This window comes from Anthonomus grandis, chromosome 4 (genome assembly GCF_022605725.1).
Source record: "Anthonomus grandis grandis chromosome 4, icAntGran1.3, whole genome shotgun sequence".
NCBI classification, from domain to species: Eukaryota; Metazoa; Arthropoda; class Insecta; order Coleoptera; family Curculionidae; genus Anthonomus; species Anthonomus grandis.
Window position 1 is genome coordinate 3,731,401 of NC_065549.1, and position 20,936 is coordinate 3,752,336.

The 20,936-nt window shown below is 33.6% G+C and overlaps 2 protein-coding genes across 3 annotated transcripts in view; one reads left to right on the top strand and one right to left on the bottom strand.

Moving 5' to 3' along the window:
* The window catches only part of LOC126734753 (protein split ends-like), an 80,836-nt gene that overhangs the window by 23,367 nt on the left and 36,533 nt on the right, over positions 1-20,936 (bottom strand). For both annotated transcript variants that reach the window (XM_050438465.1, XM_050438466.1), the window contains 4 exons: positions 19,113-19,364; positions 11,105-11,269; positions 10,759-11,037; positions 4,097-4,339 (listed from right to left, as the gene is read on the bottom strand). In XM_050438465.1, coding sequence (XP_050294422.1) covers positions 4,097-4,339; positions 10,759-11,037; positions 11,105-11,269; positions 19,113-19,364 — 939 coding nt within the window. The remainder of the gene's footprint in view (positions 1-4,096; positions 4,340-10,758; positions 11,038-11,104; positions 11,270-19,112; positions 19,365-20,936) is intronic.
* Positions 15,362-15,966, top strand: LOC126734755 (c-Myc-binding protein homolog). Its single transcript, XM_050438469.1, has one exon. The coding sequence runs from the start codon at positions 15,442-15,444 to the stop codon at positions 15,856-15,858; it is 417 nt and encodes a 138-aa protein (XP_050294426.1). The 5' UTR covers positions 15,362-15,441; the 3' UTR covers positions 15,859-15,966.

Consider the following 20,936-nt stretch of genomic DNA (forward strand, 5'->3'; position numbering starts at 1 on the left):
TATTCGCGGCGAATTATATCGTATCATTCCGCCACTTTTAATTTTTTTTGGGTAAAATTAGGCCATTAAAAAAAATTGTAAAAATACGCAAAATTTGATGAGCGGTGCTAGAGAAATTTAAGAACCAACCCAACCCAACCCAACCCAACCCAACCCAACCCAATCCAATCCAATCCAATCCAATCCAATCCAATCCAATCCAATCCAATCCAATCCAACCCAACCTAACCCAACCCAACCCAACCCAACCCAACCCAACCCAACCCAACCCAACCCAACCCAGCTACCCCAACAGGAGCAAACCCAACGGGGTCAGCTCCCCGTTGGGTGTTGATGAACTCTTAAGTGTTAATGAGTTAACACTTAAGAGGTTGTGTTTTGAGGGTTGTGTTGGTTTGGGTTGGGTTGGGTTACGTTGAGCTGGGTTGGGTTGGGTATATCTATGGTCTGTGCGCAGCGCCTTAGGTTCCCCTCGCGGTGATAGAGAAACGGAACAAACCAAAACACTGCACACATACTCCCAGAGTCGACAACCCACCAAGAAAAGGTAAAAACAGTTTTTGTGAATTTATTTTACGCATAATACTTAACCTTTCACGTGACTAAAAAATATAGAGTGAATTCGCCACTTTAGAGAAGGCACTCATGAGTTAGCCACACTGGGGACAAGGCTGACGCTGCAGAGTGACAAACGCAGTAGACGACAGAACTGGCAACACCACACCTAACCTCACCTTAGTTGTAACCTATTTGTTGTCAAAAGTAATCGAATACAGGGTTATTCTAATGACGTTATTCTATTCATGTCCCATAGTGAGTGATTTAGTGCGCGATAACACCCTTTTCGTGATAAAATTTGGCTTTCCGCCACTCTTAGTGAAAAATATATATGCAAATCCACCCATTTTGCAAAAAACCCGACCATTTTTCGTTAGTTTTAACAAAAGCCGCTAAACTGCAGAATTACCTAGAAAATTAATACAATCTCATACGCTCAAGAAGAAAATAGACTTATTCCCGTATTTAGAAGAAATATAAACTTAAATTTTTAACGATATCTTTCGTTATAGAAGTTCTTTTCTTTACGTCCAATAAATCTTAAATAAAATAATTTATTTGAGGTACAATAGATTTTTTTATATGCCTACGAGCTGAGGTTTTATCTATAAACTTCTGACCTCGTTTCTTCTTTTCAATATCCTACCTAACTTTATTTTGAATATTGACATTGAAAAGAAGGAAAAACCTATTTATTGATTAAAAATGCCTAATTTAAACCTAGTAGTAAAATCTACTACCGTTATCAAGGTAAATAAAATTAAACACGTTTTTCACGATCTTCTTCCAAAAAGTGTGTTAAAAAATTCTTTTTTAAAAATTAAAAATACCCTTTTAAAAATAAAAAGGCGTGATCCTAATGTATATTTAATTTGTACTATAACAGTGACGTAATACCCAACAAAATAAGTAACTCATTATATTATTTTTATCCTGAAAACAGTATCCTAAGGAATAAGAAATATTCCTCTAGAAGCAGATCTGATAAAATTAGAACTATATGTTCGTTACTCAAGCTATATTTGCCAATTCCATCAACACCAAAGACTTACAACTCTATTTTTTATATCAGTAAAAAAGTTTTAAATCATCTGCCAGTCTCCCAAATTTTACCTAAAAAATCTTAATATAATATTGACGATTATTTTTCAGATATTTAATTTTCAATTTTTTTTATACTATAAAATCTATGTGTTCCTTTGGGTTATTGTTTTGGTACGTAATGGCACATACATACACTACCGCTCAAAAGTATTCTTTTTAATATTTTAAATTAGATACAAAAATCTTATCTTTATACCCATATTTAGATTGTATCTCTTTTATAAATTGCATATATGCTTAAACAGCATACCTATCAACTATGGTTCGTTAAAAAACACTGAGTATTTAAAAATAGTCTTGCAAATAACGAACAATGTAGTGAAATTATGCACTTCTTCTAAAAAACTAATCTGTTTACAGCTCGTTTCCGATGAAATTTGAAACATTTAAAGGTGTTTAGTCTTCAAGAATTGATTTTGTGTAACATTGGTAAATAATTTCGCTTGCTTATTGACGATTGTCACCGTTTCTTTGCTGGTTTTTCAACATTCTTTAAAATGGCTAAAACAAAAGAGTTATCGGTAGAAACAAAAAGTATTATCATTGGACTTCATAAGGCTGGAAAGACTAACCGTCAAATTTCGACGGATTTGGGAATTCCAAGGCGGACTGACGATTATATTGTTAGGAAAATTCACCAGAGAAGGGACTATTAGCAACAAACCTCGATCGGGAAGGCCAAAGGCAACAAGTTCAAAGGAGGATTTAAATATTATCATTACAAGCAAACGCAATAGACGCCTTACCGAAATCACAGCAAAAATAAAAAAAGAGCGTAAAAAAGCGGTCAGTGTTTCGACAGTAAAACGGCGACTTTATAATGCTGGTCTTAAAGGACGTTTAGCTGTATCAAAACCGCTACTGAAGGATGTTAATAAGAAGAAAAGACTTGAGTGGGCCCAATCACAAAAAGAATGGACCATTGATGACTGGAAGAAAGTTCTCTGGAGTGACGAGTCGAAATTCGAGGTTTTTGGAACGAAGAGGCGAGTTTTTGTTCGCCGTTATGCCAATGAAAGGGTCGCTGAGAACTGTACGCTGGCCTTAGTTAAATACGGTGGTGGTTCGGTGATGGTGTGGGGTTGTTTCGGAGGATCTGCAGTGGGCGATCTAATTAGAATAGAGGGAATTTGAGAAAGATGGTTACAAAACAATTTTAAGTGACAATGTACTTCCTTTTGGTACTCGAATAATTGGGGAAAACTTCATCTTTCAATATGACAATGACCCCAAGCACACGTCGAAATTGTGCAAGCAATATTTAGGTCAATTACAAAGGCAACATCTTCTGAAAGTTATGGTATGGCCCCCACAATCACCGAACCTCAATCCTATCGAATTATTGTGGGATGAACTGGATAGACAAGTGCGAAAATCATGCCCCACATTAAAAGAAGACTTGTGGAGGATCATCCAAGAAGAGTGGTACAAGATACCTCAGGAAACTTTATGCATATGATATTGTAAACAGTTTTTTATGTAACCATACATTTTATTTAATTTTGTTTACCTTTTTTCCTATTTTAGGTATATGTATTATTGCTCATCTGTTACACTAATTACCTGAGGCTTTATCTATAAAATATTAAAGCATATTTTTACTTCGTATTAAATTTAAAACGTACACTTTGCAGCAAACTATAGAAGGCAAAAATATAGCTATACAGAGTAAGGATTAAATAATTACATTACTGAATCGTATAATATTGATCAAAAAATACAAAATTTAGAATTAAAACAAACAGAACAAAATGTTAATTAACTCCTGTACAGCGACGTGGCAAAAACACAACAAATATTGTGAGACAAAAAAAATCTTCCCAGCATTATTATAGAGTCCAAAAAGAAACATTATTGAAAGAACTAAAGAAGATTTAGATAAACAGATAAATCCAGTTCAATTGACAATATGTGTTAATAGCATAAAAAGTACAAAGACCGGTATTATTGAAAAACTAACAGATCATAACATAGAAATAACGACGCTACAACACTCCAGATTGAAAATGGTTGATTACCAAGTTAATAGTACTGATGACTTAAAAAACGAACGGTGGAAATTTATTATAAGCACAATTTATGTATTTATTTTTTTGTGAAGTAGTCTAGATTAGTAATTTTCGTATTGTTTTTTTATTTGTTATTATTATAATTTTTTTTTTTAATTATTGGACATAATTGGTTAACATGATGTTATTGGTATTTATTTTAAGGGAAATATTTGGTATTTTGCTTATAGTTTAGTTTTTATTGAATCTAAATTGTAGCTGTATGTTCTGCATAGTTTGTATGATATTTTGCACAATATAAATTAACTAATAGGAATTATTAATTATAATTAAGTTTAATTGTGAAATTAAGTATAAATCTTTGCATCTTTTACAACTGTCTAAATTACTGTCAATTTGGTGTTTTTTGCATAACAATTGCTTACCTGTTGTTGTTGTAACATCTGTTGGGCTTTCTGTTGTTGTTGCTGTTGCAGCTGGGCGGCGGCCGCCGCCGCCGCTTGTTGCTGCTGTTGCTCCTGTAACTTTTGTTTTTGCAGCTGCTGATGGTGTTTCTGAAGCATGTCCTGAGTTTCTTGCATCTGTTGCTTTTGCAGGTGCTCCTGGTGCTTTTGGATCATGTTCTGCGCCTGTTGCAGCTGTTCTTTGTGAAGTTGCTCCTGGTGTTTCTAAAAATAATTCGTTAAAGAAGGATCGTCAATAAAGGCAGTGTGGAATTTCTGGATCTTAGGCTTAGAAGGACATCTGACACTGTGGTTGTAGCCACAAGGGTGAGTGATCATTATAAGAAGTACAGTAAGTAAAATTGAAAGAAAAATTAGAGAAATAGGGACAATGAAAAATTAATGAAAATACAAGATTGAATATTTTATTAGAAGTGGAAGACCCCCATATTGTGTCTCCTGAAGTAGCCTCAAATAATGTTGTTAGCCAACCAACGATTTTGCGTTTATTGAAGAAAGAAAATGATCATCCAGTCAAACTTAGATTACTGCATGGGCTAAACGATGATGATCCTGATCGCAGACTAGCATTTTCTGAAAATTTGATGGAAATGTGGCACATAGAGTATAGGCTGGCTTTATTGTACTCGAAATATTCTGAAGTTATGAGGCAACGGTCCAGACAGCTCTTAACTTTGTTAAAAAAGCTAGAAGTGGAATCCTTATTTATCGAAACAAAATCATCGCCAGATAGAAATTCCGAAACTTTATCCACATAATCAGCCCTATTCATGACTACCAGACAAGCGCCTTTGTCTGCCTTAGTTATTAAGACATTGTGTGTTTGAATTTTATTTTTAAGGGAATTTAAATGTCTTTCGTTAAAGTTATGCGGTGTTCTATATTTCCCAGGGGGTGACGAAATTCTTTAAACCCTTTAACATCTCAATCGCTTTTAAGACTTCTAATTCCGTAAAGCGAAATCTGGTTAAACCGTTGGATAAGCCAGATCCGCTTTCGAAATCGGGAGTTTATAGTTTGCATTGTGCCGATTGCCCTACGATTTATGTGGGACAGTCCGGGAGGAAAATTTCAACAAGGGTTCAAGAACATCTAGGGCTGGTGAACAAGTTTAAAAGCCACCGATATTGTCGAGACCAAGTCAGCGTTTGCCAATCATTTATTGTCAACAGGTCATAATTTTTCCTGCCCCAATAATGTGGCAGTGGTCCATGACTGCCAGAAGGGCAAAAAGCTCGATCTTCTAGAGAAGCTAGAGATTACACGAGCGAAGAAGAGTCCAGTTTTAACTTGCGTTAACGTCGTGTTCAATTTTGAGCCGGGACTCATTTTTAATAACATCTTGTAGTCCCCTCCTTTCTTTTCAAGCTATCGCATGAACGGTGTGGCTTAGCGGTCAACGCAGCAAACAGTAAGTGTATGGCCAGACTGAATTGCGGGCGGGCGATAAGCGAGCGAGCGATTTTTTCAAAAGCTAATGCACAGATGCAAATAGCCACACCGACGCTTAGCGGGCGGGCGAAAATTGAGCGTGCAGCGTGCGATAAAAGAGTAATTAAACTTGTTTGAAATTCTAGCGAGCGTGTTTGGATTTTTGGATAGTTTGCTGCTGTGTTTCTCGTAAAACAGATGTAAATAAAAAAAAATAAAATGTGTAGCAGTAATAAACATGAACAGAAGGAGCTCCTGATATCTGAAGTTCATACCAGAAGACCTTTGTGGCAAGATAGTCACCCTTTATATAAAAGTAAAAATGCTGTTGATAAATTATGGCAAGAAGTGGCCGAAGCATGTAATTGTAATGGTAAGGAAACACTTTTTTTGGACAAAGGTCTATATTATACTTATCAATATGAACGTATATAATTATTTAATGACACACACAATCACATAATTATTTAATACATAGTAGATGTGTAATTAAGTTGGCAAGAGGAATAAGTAGTCAGCAAGTTGTTCTCGAATTTCAATTGCTCTTGAACTCCCTCGATTATTCCTTCTTCCATTAAAGGCAGGTTGATTATTTTCCTGATATTGCTACGATATGTGACGATAGTGGAGATCATTGTCGCCATCTTTGTCTCTTACTAAATTATGCAGGATGCAAGCACACTTAATAAGTATGCAAGCGTTGTCAGGCAGTGTTTCTATGTCTTTATTTAAAAAACGCCATTTGGCACACAGTATTCCAAAAGCACACTCGATACATTTTCTAGCAGTGGAGAGGCATTTGTTAAAGTATTCTTTTTTCAGAATTAAGTCCGCGTCTCGGATAAGGCCTCATTAAATATGATTTTAGAGGGTACGCTTCGTCACCTATTAAAAAATGTGGCAATTCTATATTTGGGTTCGGCAAATTAGTAGGACGAGGGACATTAAACAAATTACTTTCTAACAAATTGAATATCGTTGATCCTGCAAATGTTCCACCGTCACTTTGTTTACTACGGACTCCAACTTCAATGGTTACAAATTTTTTGTCCGCATCTGCTACAGCTTGTAGCACGACACAGAAATAGTGTAGATAATTAAAATAATAAGATCCAGAATTTGGTGGGCATCTTATTTGACAGTGTTTTTCATCTATCGAGCCGAAACAATTTGGATATTTCCATCGATTAAAGTAGTCAGCTATAACTTTCTTTAAACAGTTCTCAGTTGGAATTGGCATAAATTCTTCCACTAGTTCTTCCCAAATAATTTGGCAGGTTTCGAAAACTATATTGCTTACTGTAGATTTTCCCATTCGAAAAGCAAATGCTAACGATCTGAACGATAAATATAAATATCACCAAAAGTTGTAAATATAAAAATCTTAAATTAGCTATAATAGTGTATTAAATTATATTTTCTTTTTAGTTACGGATGCCAAAAACAGGTGGAAAAATTTAAAAGATTATTCAGAAAGGAGGTAAAAAAATACCCATTTCCAGATCGGGAGCCAGTGCACCACCTGTAAGACCAAAGTGGCAGTATTTTGAACAAATGTATTTTTTAAAAGATTTTGTTACTCCTTCCCCTACACAGGGGAATTTGTTTTCTTGCAATGAAGATTCAAATGAAATCGAAGAACTTCATTCCGTTGAAAATAATGAAAACAATGAAGCCATCGATCTACATTCACAACCGCTACGAACACCATCTAAAAGCAGGACCAAAAAAGACATCCGAGAAGAATTTTTAAGTTTAAAAACTAAAAAAATTGAAACGTGGCAAAACGAAGCGAAAGACAATGATAACGCCGATTTACTGTTATTTAAAAGTCTATTGCCCCATATGGCTGATTTCACAGAATTTGAAAAACTAGAAATTAAGTCGGATTTCATGTCATTAATTTTGAAGAAAAAGAAAAAAAAGCTGCCGGAGCAGCATCAGCAGATTTTACAACTTCCGCTTTTGGAAACTGGTAACTTGGAAAACCAAGCAGGCTGCAGTAACGACCCAGGTTCATATTTAACGTATAATATTATATAATGTAGTTTTTGTTAGAAAATTTGGTTAATTAGCCTGTTATAATAAAATTAAATAAAAACTTTTATTTCTATAACTAGCATTTCATTATTATATATAAAAAGAATATATTCTTACCTTAATGTAAGTTCTAGTAAACTTTAAGGTTAATATGCAAAAAGTGGTAAAATGCATGTAATTTTACGTTAAAAAATTAAAACTCGATGGAACGGTATTATATTTATACGGTATTATTCTTGTACACAAAGTGGTAAAAAGTGGTTAAAACTAAGTTGGTACAAATTATGATTTAAGAAATACATACAGTAAAGGTGAAAATTGAAAGTGATAAAATGGTTAAATTTTGAGTGATAAGTTGCTGTAAAAATTTTATTAAAGCTCAATCGAGTGATAAAAAGTCGCATTCATGAATATTAAAAATATAATGGTTATATATAGGAGTATTAAGTATATTATATATAAAAGGTGGTAAAATGTTTAAATTTATTTATATTAACTGAGAAAAGTGGTAAAATGGTAAAAATTCTGAAATTCGTGGTTAAAATAATTTTAATTTAATCCGTTGAAAATTAAAAAAAAAAACTTATTTATGGTATAAATACAAAAAAATATGGTAACATTTATAACTAATTAAAATCTGTGTAGTGGTAAAAAATCGTACTGGCAATAAGGATGTTAATATGAAAAAAAGTGGTAAAATTATAAAGTAATTAAAAATTTTACGTCAAAAACTAAAGGACAAAATTAACGTTAATTAATAAACAAAAGGTGAAAAAAATCTTAAATTTGTAATTAAATTAGAATAACTTGGATAATTTGGATTCTACAAACTAATGTAAGTGTCCAGTCTTTCTTCTGCTGATATAGGAGATCGATAATTATATATTTGTCGTAATTTTCGTAAGCCTCCTATTAACCTTACTTAATAAAAAATCATGTGCTTATGGACATGATTAGGACATTACGACAGAACACCACTAATCTGCGATTTTCTATTTTTACTATGGCCAAAAAATCGCTCGCTCGCTTATTGCCCGCTTCACGCCCGCCCGCAATTCAGGCTGGCCGTACACTAACAGTCTTGCTGCAAGGTTGTAGGTTCAAATCTCTATAGTTCCTTTTTACTTTTTTATTATTTTCTTGCATTTAAGTTCTATGTTATTGTTTTTTATATATTTATGACGTCAGTTCTTTTTTAAACTTATATTTTACCGTTCAGCGTGTGTGTATATTTGACCCAGTCGGGCATGTTTTTAACCTTCTTGAGGTATACTTTTTTGTTTTACTTTAAGGTCTTTTTGTAATATTATTTGGTTTTGTTTACATTATTTTTTAGGTCTGATGATGCTCTTAGGAGCGAAACACGTGTCACCATTCTAACAAATTAAAGAATTTTTGAGACCGAGACTTTGTGTTGTTCTCCTTTGATTTAAATCCATTGTTTCATCGCCCGATACTAATTACTGATGAAGCCACGTTTTATTTAAACGGTATGGTAAATAACCAAAATTTTAGGTATTGGAGCACGAATAATCCCTTTTGGATAAGAGAAAATAATACATAGCATCCACAAAAATTACATGTTTGAGTAGAGATTTTAAATAATAATATTAATGGCCCCTGTTTTTCGATCAAATTCTTACCGGGGACCGATATTTAGAATTTCTTCAAAATTACTAAATTTCAACTCTCGCAATTTCTTTTCCAAATCCAAATCAGCTTAATATGCCAAATAGATCTATTTGGTTTCAATAGCATGGTGCTCCACCCCATTTTACTCGTCAGGTACGCGAATAGTTGAATGCGGTATTTCCTGGACAGTGGATTGGTAGATCAAGTGTTCAGGAAGATTCCCAGATCTCACACCCCTGGATTTTCTTCTTTGGGGGTATTTAAAATCAAAAGTTTATAAGGAGAAACCGCGCAATTTAGATGATCTTAAATTTAAAATTAGATATCAAAGTAATGAAAATATTCTTAGCAATGTTTTGGATTAGACTAGTATTTTGCCTAGAAGGGAATGGTGGGCATTTTGAATACTTAATAAAATAATTAAAATATTTAATTCGTCGAGTTTCATTTATAATTTTACGTACATTGATTTTTTTTTAACTTGTATCATATTTTTTATGTTTCTGAATTAAAAAAGTAAGAATAGAAAAATGAAATTAATTTTTTTTAAATTTTTAGTAGAATAAGTTTTAGAGGCTTTTAAATTCATAAAAACAGCAATTTTCAAAACCGCGTATCTTAAAAACCGTTGAATAAAACTATGGTCATTGTGATACATCGAAATGTATATAATTTTGTGTAGAATCCAAAAGTGTAATCACATACAGAGTGTTCCATTTACAATAAGAAAGTTGGTATTGACCACTGCAACATGAGACACCCTGTATAAAAAATTTTTGTTGGAAAAAATGCGCTGCCAAACATATTAATCGATGTGTTCGGGCGTTTTTTCAAACACACCCTCATTAATTTTTTATTGAATTTGTTCCATATTTTTGCCCTTCACTGTATATTCAGTGGGTGAAGGGATACAGAGTCAAGAGTATGTTGATTTTTAAAAAAACTATGACACGTGTTTCGTCCTAAGGCTAATCATCAGATCTAAAAGTACAAAGCAACCCCAGCAAAAAAAAAACCAAAATGCATAGACACGAGTTCGAATATTAAAAGACGACTTACCTTAAACTACTAAATAACACCACAAACATTTAGGTTCAAATAAAAAATGAAATGTTTTTTATTTTACTTGACTTGGTCGAGAATTTAACCAGCGACCATCGGGTTCACAGAAGACAAGCGTCTAAACTTATGTGGTCGTGATTAAGACTATTAAAAATTAAATAAGGTTCAAAGGTGAAAACATCATTCACACAAGACAGTACAGGACGCTTTTTTGCCTTTGTGGCCTATAACTTCTCTAACAGGTGAAGCCTCTTTTCTTTAGGGCACTTATCAAAAATTTTTACGTCTTCCAAAATCGAATGTCCTGAAGACAATAAAGGACTTGTAAAAACTGATTTAGTCTCGATGAGTTCCGTATCTTCGTGTTATATTATCTTAAATGTTCCTGTTCTCTTGTTTACGGCATTACAGTCTCCACAATTAAGTTTCTTATTATATGTTAACCGTCTCGGACTAACCTGAAGCATGGTCTGCGCCAGTTGTTCTTGATGCTTCTGGTACATGTCCTGCGTCTCTTTCACGTGCTGCTGATGCAACTTCTGCGCCATTTGCTCCTGGAGTTGTTGCTTGTGGTGCTGGTGTTGCTGTTGCAACATTTGTTGCGCGGCCTCCTCTTGCGGCACTTTCGTTAACTGCTGGATCTGTTGGCTACGATTCGCCATTTCTTCTTGTAAGGCGGCGAATTGCGTGGTCAGGTCCGAGTCGAGGAAGGCACGTTTCTTTACCGGGAAAACCGGCTACAAAAAAAGAAAACAAATGTTTTGTAACACCCAAACAATGGACATTATATAAAGGGGTTTTTACTGGTTGGTTGTGAGCGGAAATAACGTCGTTGCTGACGTTTTCTGTCGCGCTTGGGTGGCTCTCCGGCATGTCCTCCGGTTGGGGATGGTACGACTCCACGCTGGTTGGGTTTACGGGTGAATTCACTGCCATAATCGGGGAGTTTTGCACTCCCGGTGAGTTTACCTGCGAAAGAAAGAAAATGTGCTATATTACGTAAGAATAATCTTGTGTACAAGCATCCTACAAGCTAAAAAAAAAAAAAACAAAAATACAATTTCAAAAATTGACAAAACAATGAACAAAATTAAACACAAGAAGACAAAACTTTTTGAACATACTTGAATTAAATATAACTAAATAAAACAATCAATTACTAAATAAAGGTAAACACAACAAAACTAGAGTGTTTCGATATGACTCGGCACACCATAAACATCGACGGAGAAAATCTTTATTTCCTCCAGAGTAAATTCCATAGGTCGGTGAAGGAAAAGAAAAGGCTCGTTGACTTTATATATTTTAATTAATATATATTCTAGATTAATCAACAGCCTATGTACAATGCCTTAAACTGTAACAACACCTACGAAACTGTAACATATCTTTGATTATAAATAGGATATACAAATAAAAGACTAATTTAAAGAGAGAGAAATTATTGAGCGTTGCTTGACGAGAGTTGGAGAGAAGAATTATTAAGTTCGGAGATCTAAACTGAGAGAGAGTCGTAAAGAGAATGCTTTTATGTTATTTTACATTTTTGTCAAACCTCTCAAAAAGTAGGTATAATTGCCACCCAAGGGTTGCGTGCCTTTATCTGTTCCCAAGAATTTTGATATTTTCAAGAGAGCCAGATGAGAAAGTCGAACATGTGCGACACACTTTCAAATTCAAATTCAAAAGACTTTTATTACCACTTAAACATTGTACATAGAAAATTACATTTTTTTATTACAAGAATTTACACAATGCTAAGAGTAATGTGGATTGAACTGCGATTATAAAAACAACCGATAACACATACACGAGCTAGCGCGCATGTGCTGCTCAGACCGTTAAAACATACTAACCTAATTACAACTAAAAGAAGAATAAAGACTTTCCCAATTATAATTATTAAGAAAATAAGTCATTAAAGCCTAAAAACATATAAAAGCTAAAAACAAAAAAATATATAGTGTAATAATTTACTATATTATATACATTAATATAGGTACCATCTGTGCAATAGACAGAAAGGAGGAAGGGCGGCAAAAAACACGAGCCGAGGCTGAAAAACCAGGGCAACACGACGCAAAAATGAATAGATATTCCAAAATGAACCATTTAAAATTTTATTTTTATGCCTGCAAGATCAACAACACCAGTGTTGATTTAAAAAGTAAGAATTCAAAAATAATATGGTTGCAATTAAATAAAAATAATTAAATTATATTTTTAATAAAAATTTGGTGGTGTGAATTTGTTAAAATGCCTATGTTAGTTGAGAATTAAAAAGGATTTCTTTAACATATGCAATAAATTTCTTTGGTGAACTATTTTTAATGTAATCCGGTAACTTGTTCCACATATGAATGCCTACATACTGGAATGATTTTTTAAAACCTGATGTTCGATGAAATGGAATTCTAATTAAGTTTGGATTTCTTATATTGTGTATATAATCATGGTGAAAAAATAAGTCTCTTAAATATGGCGGCTGACCTGATTTAATTATTTTGTAAATTAAATTATACATATGACACTTTCTTCTATTTCTCATATTTAATATAAAATGTGAATTTAGATAAGGAGTAATGTGGTCTCTATACGATATATTAAAGGAAAAACGCATACAACTATTTTGCAGTTTCTGCACCGTCCTTGACAGAGATACGGTTAGTGAGTCGCCATACACAATGTCCGCATAATCCACCAAAGACAGTACAAGCGAATTGCAAAGCAAATATTTGGTGTTTGATGGTAACTGATTTTTGTATTGATATAAGTTTTTTAAACGACCGTAAGCAATTTTAATTTTGTTCTTAATGTGGGAGGCAAAGCTGAGATTTGAATCGAATGCAATCTAGAAGATGACTTTTATTTTGTGAAAAAAACATTGCACATGACTTTGAAGCATTTATTTTGAGGTTATGGTTTTCAGCAAACAAAGCAATCTGATTTAAGTCGGCGTTAATTTTATTCTGTGCCACCTGAACGTCTGATATTTTAAAAGAATTATAAATTTGGGAGTCGTCAGCAAATTGGTGCAGCTTAGAATTTTCGATGCACTGATTCATATCAGCAACATATAAAGAGAAAAGTAAGGGGCCTAATATGGAACCCTGAGGCACCCCTTTTTTAAATGACAAAAACCTTGAAAATTTAAATTCACCATCATTCACCGTTCGGACACAATGTAACCGATCTTTTAAGATAAGAGCTAAAAAAATTTATGGCATTTGCCGAAAAACCATAATAGTGCAGTTTTGCCAAAAGCATTTGGTGATCTATGGTATCATATGCTTTACTTATATCTAAAAGAGCTATCTCCTTTGAATCCTCTTTAAACCTGATATCATTAACAATACTGATAAGACTTGTTATAGTACTATAAGATTTACGAAATCCTGACTGGCAATCAGGAATAATTTTTAAATTATAAACATAGTCAGCTATTTCGTTATATACGTGACGTTCTAAGATTTTTGAAATGACAGGCAGAATACTTATTGGCCTAATGTCTTTATAATCTGTTGGACAAGGTATTTTTGGTAAGGGAATGAGTATCGCTTTTTTCCAATCATCGGGGAATTGGTTTTCTAAGATGCAGGAATTTAAAATATTGACTAATGGCTTAAGACAAAAAGGAAGGCATAGTTTAAGATCTCTAATGGAAATTCCATCACCATCTATTGCATTTGACCCTATTTTATTTATAATATCGACAGTTTTATTTTCAGTTATAAGACTTATATTAAATTCCGTCTCAAAGTGACTAAATGTATTTGAATTATAAAAGTTAAGTTTTTCTAATGATGTTGAATTAGTAGGGCCCACGGTGTTCGAAAAAAAATTATTTAAGTCCTCGGGTAAATTGAGATTTTCAGGAATAGGGTCAATCTTTTTTTTTAGTAAAATTAAGTTTTTTTGCTTTGTTCCAAAATTCTTTACCCTTTTCTATAGACATTTGCTTGAAAAAAGTAATTTTTTCGCGATTAATTGCGTGTTTAGTATAATTCTTTAATTGCCTGTAATATGACAAATTCACGAGAGTTTTTTGTCGAGTATATTTTTTCCGAGCTTTGTCTCTTAATTTAATTAGATGTTTAATATTACTCGTGATCCACGGTGTAAATGGTCTATCCTTATATAGTCTTGTTTTAAACGGAGCGTATTTATTTATTAAATAGGAAATATTATTGCTAAGTAATGACACTTTTTGATTAGTGTCAGAAATATAATAAATATTATGCCACTGTAGCTGCTGGGCCTCCTCCCCAAATGAAGTCATTAATACTATACAATACACTTGAAATAACGATAAGGCACAAAACCTTTTAAAAGGAAAGAAATAAAAATGGTTCAATTGATGTTTAAACATAGAGAATAAAAAAGGAAAAAAACACTTTCCAACATGTCCAAGGTTAAAACCTATCATTAAAAAAGTCATCCAGGTTATAATATGCCTTAGCCAATAAAAGCGTCTTTAATTCTCTTTTAAATTTCTTAACATCCGATATATGTCTAACACATAGAGGAACATGATTGTAAATTTTTTTACTTATGTAAATTAATGAGTTTTTGGTAAGGGAAGACGTAGGAATAGGTAGGGGAACATCATTTACACGACGAGTCAAATGGCCAGTGTCAGAGGGTAGTTTGGGAATTTTGTGAATAAGAGCAGCCATTCTTACTGCAAAACATCCAGAAGATAATTTCCCAGCTAAATGTAAAATATGATCTTCAAACCGAAGGCGACCATCAATGGTAATTCCTAGGAACTTGCAGCACTCTTTATTCTGAACATCGCACTTAAACCCCATAATAGACGTCTTTCTTACATTAAACACGAGCCTGTTGGAAGCACACCACCCTGATAAAATCTGAAGGTCTTCAAGGATACAAGTCTTAATATAATCAGAATTTTTATGGCTCCATAGTATGGTGGTATCATCAGCAAACCGAACCACCTTGCCCTGCAGTTTCAATGAACTCAAGTCATCCACATACAGTAAAAATAACGAACAAAATCATTCCTAAGAAACTGCAACAATTAACTATGCGAGGTGGGAATTGACAGTTGTTACAGGTATGACGCCTAAAAAGTGACATTGTTTTTATTGTAAAAACTAAAAACAACAGATCGAATTGAGATGAGCACCGCAAATCCGTCCTATAAACCGTCCGAGGGTAAACGCGAAGAGTTCCGTAAGTATTTAGAGAAAAATGGCGTAATGGATGCACTGACGAGGGTCCTGGTGAACCTGTACGAAGAGGCGGACAAGCCGGATGACGCCCTGGAGTATATCAGGGACAAAATGGCGGTAATGGCGGGTCTGGAAACGACCAAACAGCTCCAAATGAAACTGGCAGATGCGGAGGAACGAATAAAAGAGCTGGAAAGTCAGCTGCAAACCGGCGACGGGCCAGTGGAGGACGTTTCTGCTCCGACCGCGAGCACTCCCGATATGCCGTTCACCGAAGACCAGATTAAAACCGAAGACGACGCTGCTCCTCCTCCCCCCCCGACAGAAGAACCGCCCGCGGAAAATCCACCGGAGGAGTCCTAACCGGCTTTTCTTTTAAATCCCGTGTATTTATTATCAGTTTTTTCAGAGCGAGGGTTTTTAGTTGTATCATAGTGATTGATAAATAAATTATGGCACTATTTAAAAAGACTTAACATTATTTAGTTTTACAGTTTGTCTACTATAATATAGGGTGTGTCTACTTAAGTTGACAATCTACGAGAAATTTTTTTAATTAATAAATTAACCTTTATACAAAGTTATATAAGTTATTATTATTTTTGGCCAGTTTTTAGGACATATCCCTATATAAGTTCTTTAATATCCTCGGTATCAATTTAAAATTGTGTTTTTCTATTGCAGTTTATCCAATTTCGAATGAAAACATTCATTTTATAGTAATTCTTTGCTTACTTTTAAAGTGCATCTAGGATATAGGTCTTAAGAAAGGTAAAATCTCGACTTTTTGGCTGGTCTTTCGGACTTATCCCTGTCTCAGTTCTTTAGCATCCTCGGTATCATTAAAAAGTGTGTTTTCCTATTGAGGTTTATCCAATTACGTATGAAAACGCTTATTTCATAGTAATTCGTTGCTTATTTTTAAATTCAAATGCTTTATTTGCCCATATATAAAATTATAAAATACAGTTATAAATCTAATTAAAATTTTTACAAAAAGGATTAATTCTCGATTATAAAAACCGTTAATCTGTTGGTACAGACGAAATAACCCTTAAAAATAATTAATTTATATGAAATAAATCAAAAGGAAACAAATAATATTAAAAATAATAAAGAAAATTAAACCAGAACGGGAGAGCGGCAGCGGATAAAAGAACCAAGCAGAGTAACGCCCAATATTTAAGACCCTAAAAAACGCAAAAATGCTAAATGTCGATGTCCACAGGGGGTAAAGACAGTTTTCAACTAATGCCAATCAATAATGATTTTTTTTAACAGACGAGAAACAAAGTCACTTTCTCACAACATTTACTTAAAGCTACACGTGTTTCGCTCTATTCAGAGCATCATCAGGCCTAAAACAATAATAATTAGTATTGAAAGAAAAAAAGAGGACATTAAAAAGACTAAAACCTTAAAAAGCCACTAACGTTGGCAAAACAGTAAATAAACATAAATTTAAGGTTAGGATGACTATACAGTTATTTAGAACCAAAAAATAAAAAAATTAAAAATTGTAAAATAATATCACACCTATTGGGAATCCGAACCCGCGACAACAAGCTTACAAGCCAGAGACTATAACCTATGGGCTACCGGAACACTGAGGAGAAGTTTAAAACATTTGTTGTTAAGCCAACGCATTTTAACACAATATTAAAGTTATTTCAGTTGGAAGAGATTATGTAAATATAAAATTGATTAAATAAGATTATTAAAAATAAGGTTGGGTTCAAAATTAAATACGTCGTTAACACAGACAAGAACAGGACTCTTCTTGGCTTTAGTAATTTCGATCCTCTCCAGAAGGTCAAGCTTTTTCCCTTTAGGGCATTCATGAAGTATTTCAGCTCCGACCTCTGGAGAAAAGTGATGTGTGGAAGCTAACAGGTGATTCGCAAACGCTGACTTTGTATCACGGACGTCTGTATTTTTAAATTTCTCAAACAACGCTACATGTTCTTTAACGCGTGTAGAAATTTTTCTTCCAGATTGGCCAATATATACAGCGTCACAATCTCCACATTTCAAAGAGTAAACCCCTGATTTCGAAAAGACATTTGCCTTGTCTATCACGCTCATTAACTGTTTTTTTAAATTATTTGCGGTTTTGAAAGCGATTTTGATATTAGAGGTCTTAAAATATTTAGCTAAATTTAATGAAATTGAGCCGAAAAAGGACAAAGATCTAAAGGACTTTTTGTCGTCTTTCTCATGAAGAAGGTTGTAAGTCAACCTATATTTATTTAAGAACTTAAAGTATAATTTGTTAATTAAGTAAAGTGGGAATCCATTATTAAAGGCAATATGTTTTATAATATTAAGCTCTTTAGCAAACGCTTCCTTTGACAGGGCGATGTTAAAAAATCTGTAAAAGAAAGAATTGAAGGAGCCAAATTTGTATGGATAGGGAGAAATAGACGCATATTGAATGACATTATCAGTAGTTGTGGGTTTACGATATATTTCAAATATTAGTTTATTATTGAGTCTTTTTATAAGGAGGTCTAGGAATGGCAGTTTACCATTTTGTTCTTCCTCAATGGTAAAAGAAATCTTTGGGTGCAAAGAATTCACAAAACGAAGAAAATTTGTCAAATCTTCTTTCTGGCCATTCCAGACAATGAAAATATCGTCAACGTACCTCTTATATTCAATGAGAAACTCCCCAAACCTACCCTTAACAATCCTTTCTTCTAGGTTGCTCATAAAAATTTCACTTAACAGTGGGGAAAGGCATGAACCCATAGCCAATCCAGAGACTTGTTTGAAAATTTTATTGTTGAATTGAAAGAAATTTTGATTGACAACAAGGCTGAGCAAGTCCAAGAGGTTATCAACTATAACTCGACTAAGGGAAGATTTTAATAATAGAGCTCTTACCAGATCTATACATTCTGTAGGGGGAATGTTAGGAAAAAGATTTTTTACATCCAAAGAAATAAGTATAGATCCGTCAGGTATGTAAAGATTTTTCAGACTATTTGACAAATCCACTGAATTTTTAGTTGAATAAACACTCCTAAACTTAGTCACCTCCCTTAAAACTGTGTTTAACCAAGCTGATAAATGGTAGCAGGGGGACTGATAAAAGAAACCACTGGTCTTATGGGAACATTGTTTTTGTGAATTTTTCGAAGACCGTAGAGAATTGGAGTTCTGGGATTCATAGGATACAGCTTGTCTTTCTTAGTGTTAAAGAACTCAAGAGTTAAACTGCACTTGTCCAGCAGATTTTTTTTTAGATTTTTACCCTAATTTGTATTTGATGTTAATTAACCTATTCTTTGTTCAACTAGCAACCGTGATTTAATTTTTTTAGTAAATATGTTTAAAGATAGTTGTTTAATGCTGGATGGAATACTATTCCACACGGAGATACGAGGGGAGTCCCAAAATGTAAAAATTTCAAAAATGCCCTGTACCTTTAGTTATACGAAAAAGTAGCACAGTGTCGCGAAAACCGCAACTCTCTATCTCTAAAAATAACGGAGATATCCCGCAAAAGTACCCAAAATGGGACACCATGTACTATAATTGACGTATCCGAAAAATACAAGAAGAAAAAAACCTGAATTTATCCTTTAATCGTGAATATAAAATTCGGCGCTTACCTGTGGCGAAACGACACTCATCCCGGGCGAGTGTAACGACTGTCCGGGACTGGGCAGCTGCGGGGAGTGCGAGTGCTGACTGGAATGGACGCTGGGCGAGTGCATGGAGGGCGAGTGCACGCTCGGCGAGTGGATCGAGGGCGACGTTTGGGGATGCACGTTCGGCGAGTGGGGCGACAATTGGGGCTGGGGGGCGGGCGAGGCCTGACTGCTCGCCGGCGAGTTTGCCGTGTAATTTTGTGACGGTTTCGCCTGATACAAATACAAAAAGATTTTATTTGTCAGTTTTATAATCAAGTTACAATTTTCTGTTCACTTATTTTTATTATGACAAATAGGAGTGTCTCTCGATTAAAACAACCGTTTGCCTGCACCAGCAGTAAACTGTAGTACAAGTGAGACAACCCTTTCAAAGACCTTAAAGAACTATTTAAATTCCTGTTGCAATACTTTTTGAATATTTATGAGCCAAAATTAAAAGAACATATATTTGAATAGAAATGATACATAAGACAGAGTTTTATTTCACTATAATCCATTTTTCCCATTAAGGGGAAGGACCGTTACGAATAAGAGATTTTGTTTGAAAGTTTTTCACATCAGTCTCACTCCCTCTGTCACATTTCAGTCGATCTCCTATACAGGTTGTCCTATTTGCTATGTGTGACTATTGCTATTTCTGAAACTACTGGAGATATGAGGGCGATTAAATTAGAAAAATGTTGCCAATTCTGATGAGTTTAGAAACTTACTGTAAATTACAAAGTTTTATAATTTTTTGTGCTCTACAAAAGTTTACCTTTTTTTTTTTATTACATATTAATAACCATCATCAGGAATTTTTCCTTAATACGATCCCGATTTTTTTTTAAATTGTAAATTAATTACTTATTAATACAGTAAAAAATTTATCGTTTTGGTTGTTATTTAAAAATATTTATAAACGCTAAAATAATATAGGTATTACAATATTAATAATAATTCCATTTTACCCACAAAATGACTTGGTTTTTTTTTAAATAACCTTTAAAGAGTGTACAATCTTTTTAGCTCTGTTCAATTTATTTATTCAATAAGCATCTGCTGAATAAAATTATTGCCGCTAAATGTTAAACATCAATATTAAAAGGAGGCATTTAAAAAAATAAACATTACAACAATGACCATCTGACTAACTTTGTAATAAATTAATTTTTAATAAACAATATAATAATGAACAAAAAATGAATCCAGAACTTATTTAAAATAAATAAGGCTAAAAAATAATATTATTATGAAATAAATTGTTATTAATCTGAATGGTCGCAATGGCCACCATTATATTTTCGCACACTGGTTATAATTTTTCAAAGAATGTTCCTTAACATTTCCAGTCCTCTAAATTTTGAGGCATAGTTTGATAAACCTGGTCCTTAATAAAACCCCATACGGAAAAATCCATGGGTAATATATCAGGTGATCTTGCGGGCCAATTTATAGGACCGCTATTACCAATCCAACGATGTGATTTAAAATTGTTCAGAAATGTTGCACAATGTCGATCTGGATGTGCAGGCGTTAGTTTCTTATTATATCAAGTGGGATATCATCAAAAAGATTTTAATCAATGAAATTTTAAATCATGAGGAAAATAATAAACATTTAAATTTTTAGCAATCAAAAAAGTCAAACGTTGGGAAACATATGAATGAGATACATCGTTTTAAAGGGAATAAAAAATACTTTTAAAATAAGTGATAAAAAATGACGTATTTAAAAATACGTCATAAAAAAATTAAAAAGTGAAATTTTGTAAAGCACAAACAATTAAACAACTTTGTAATT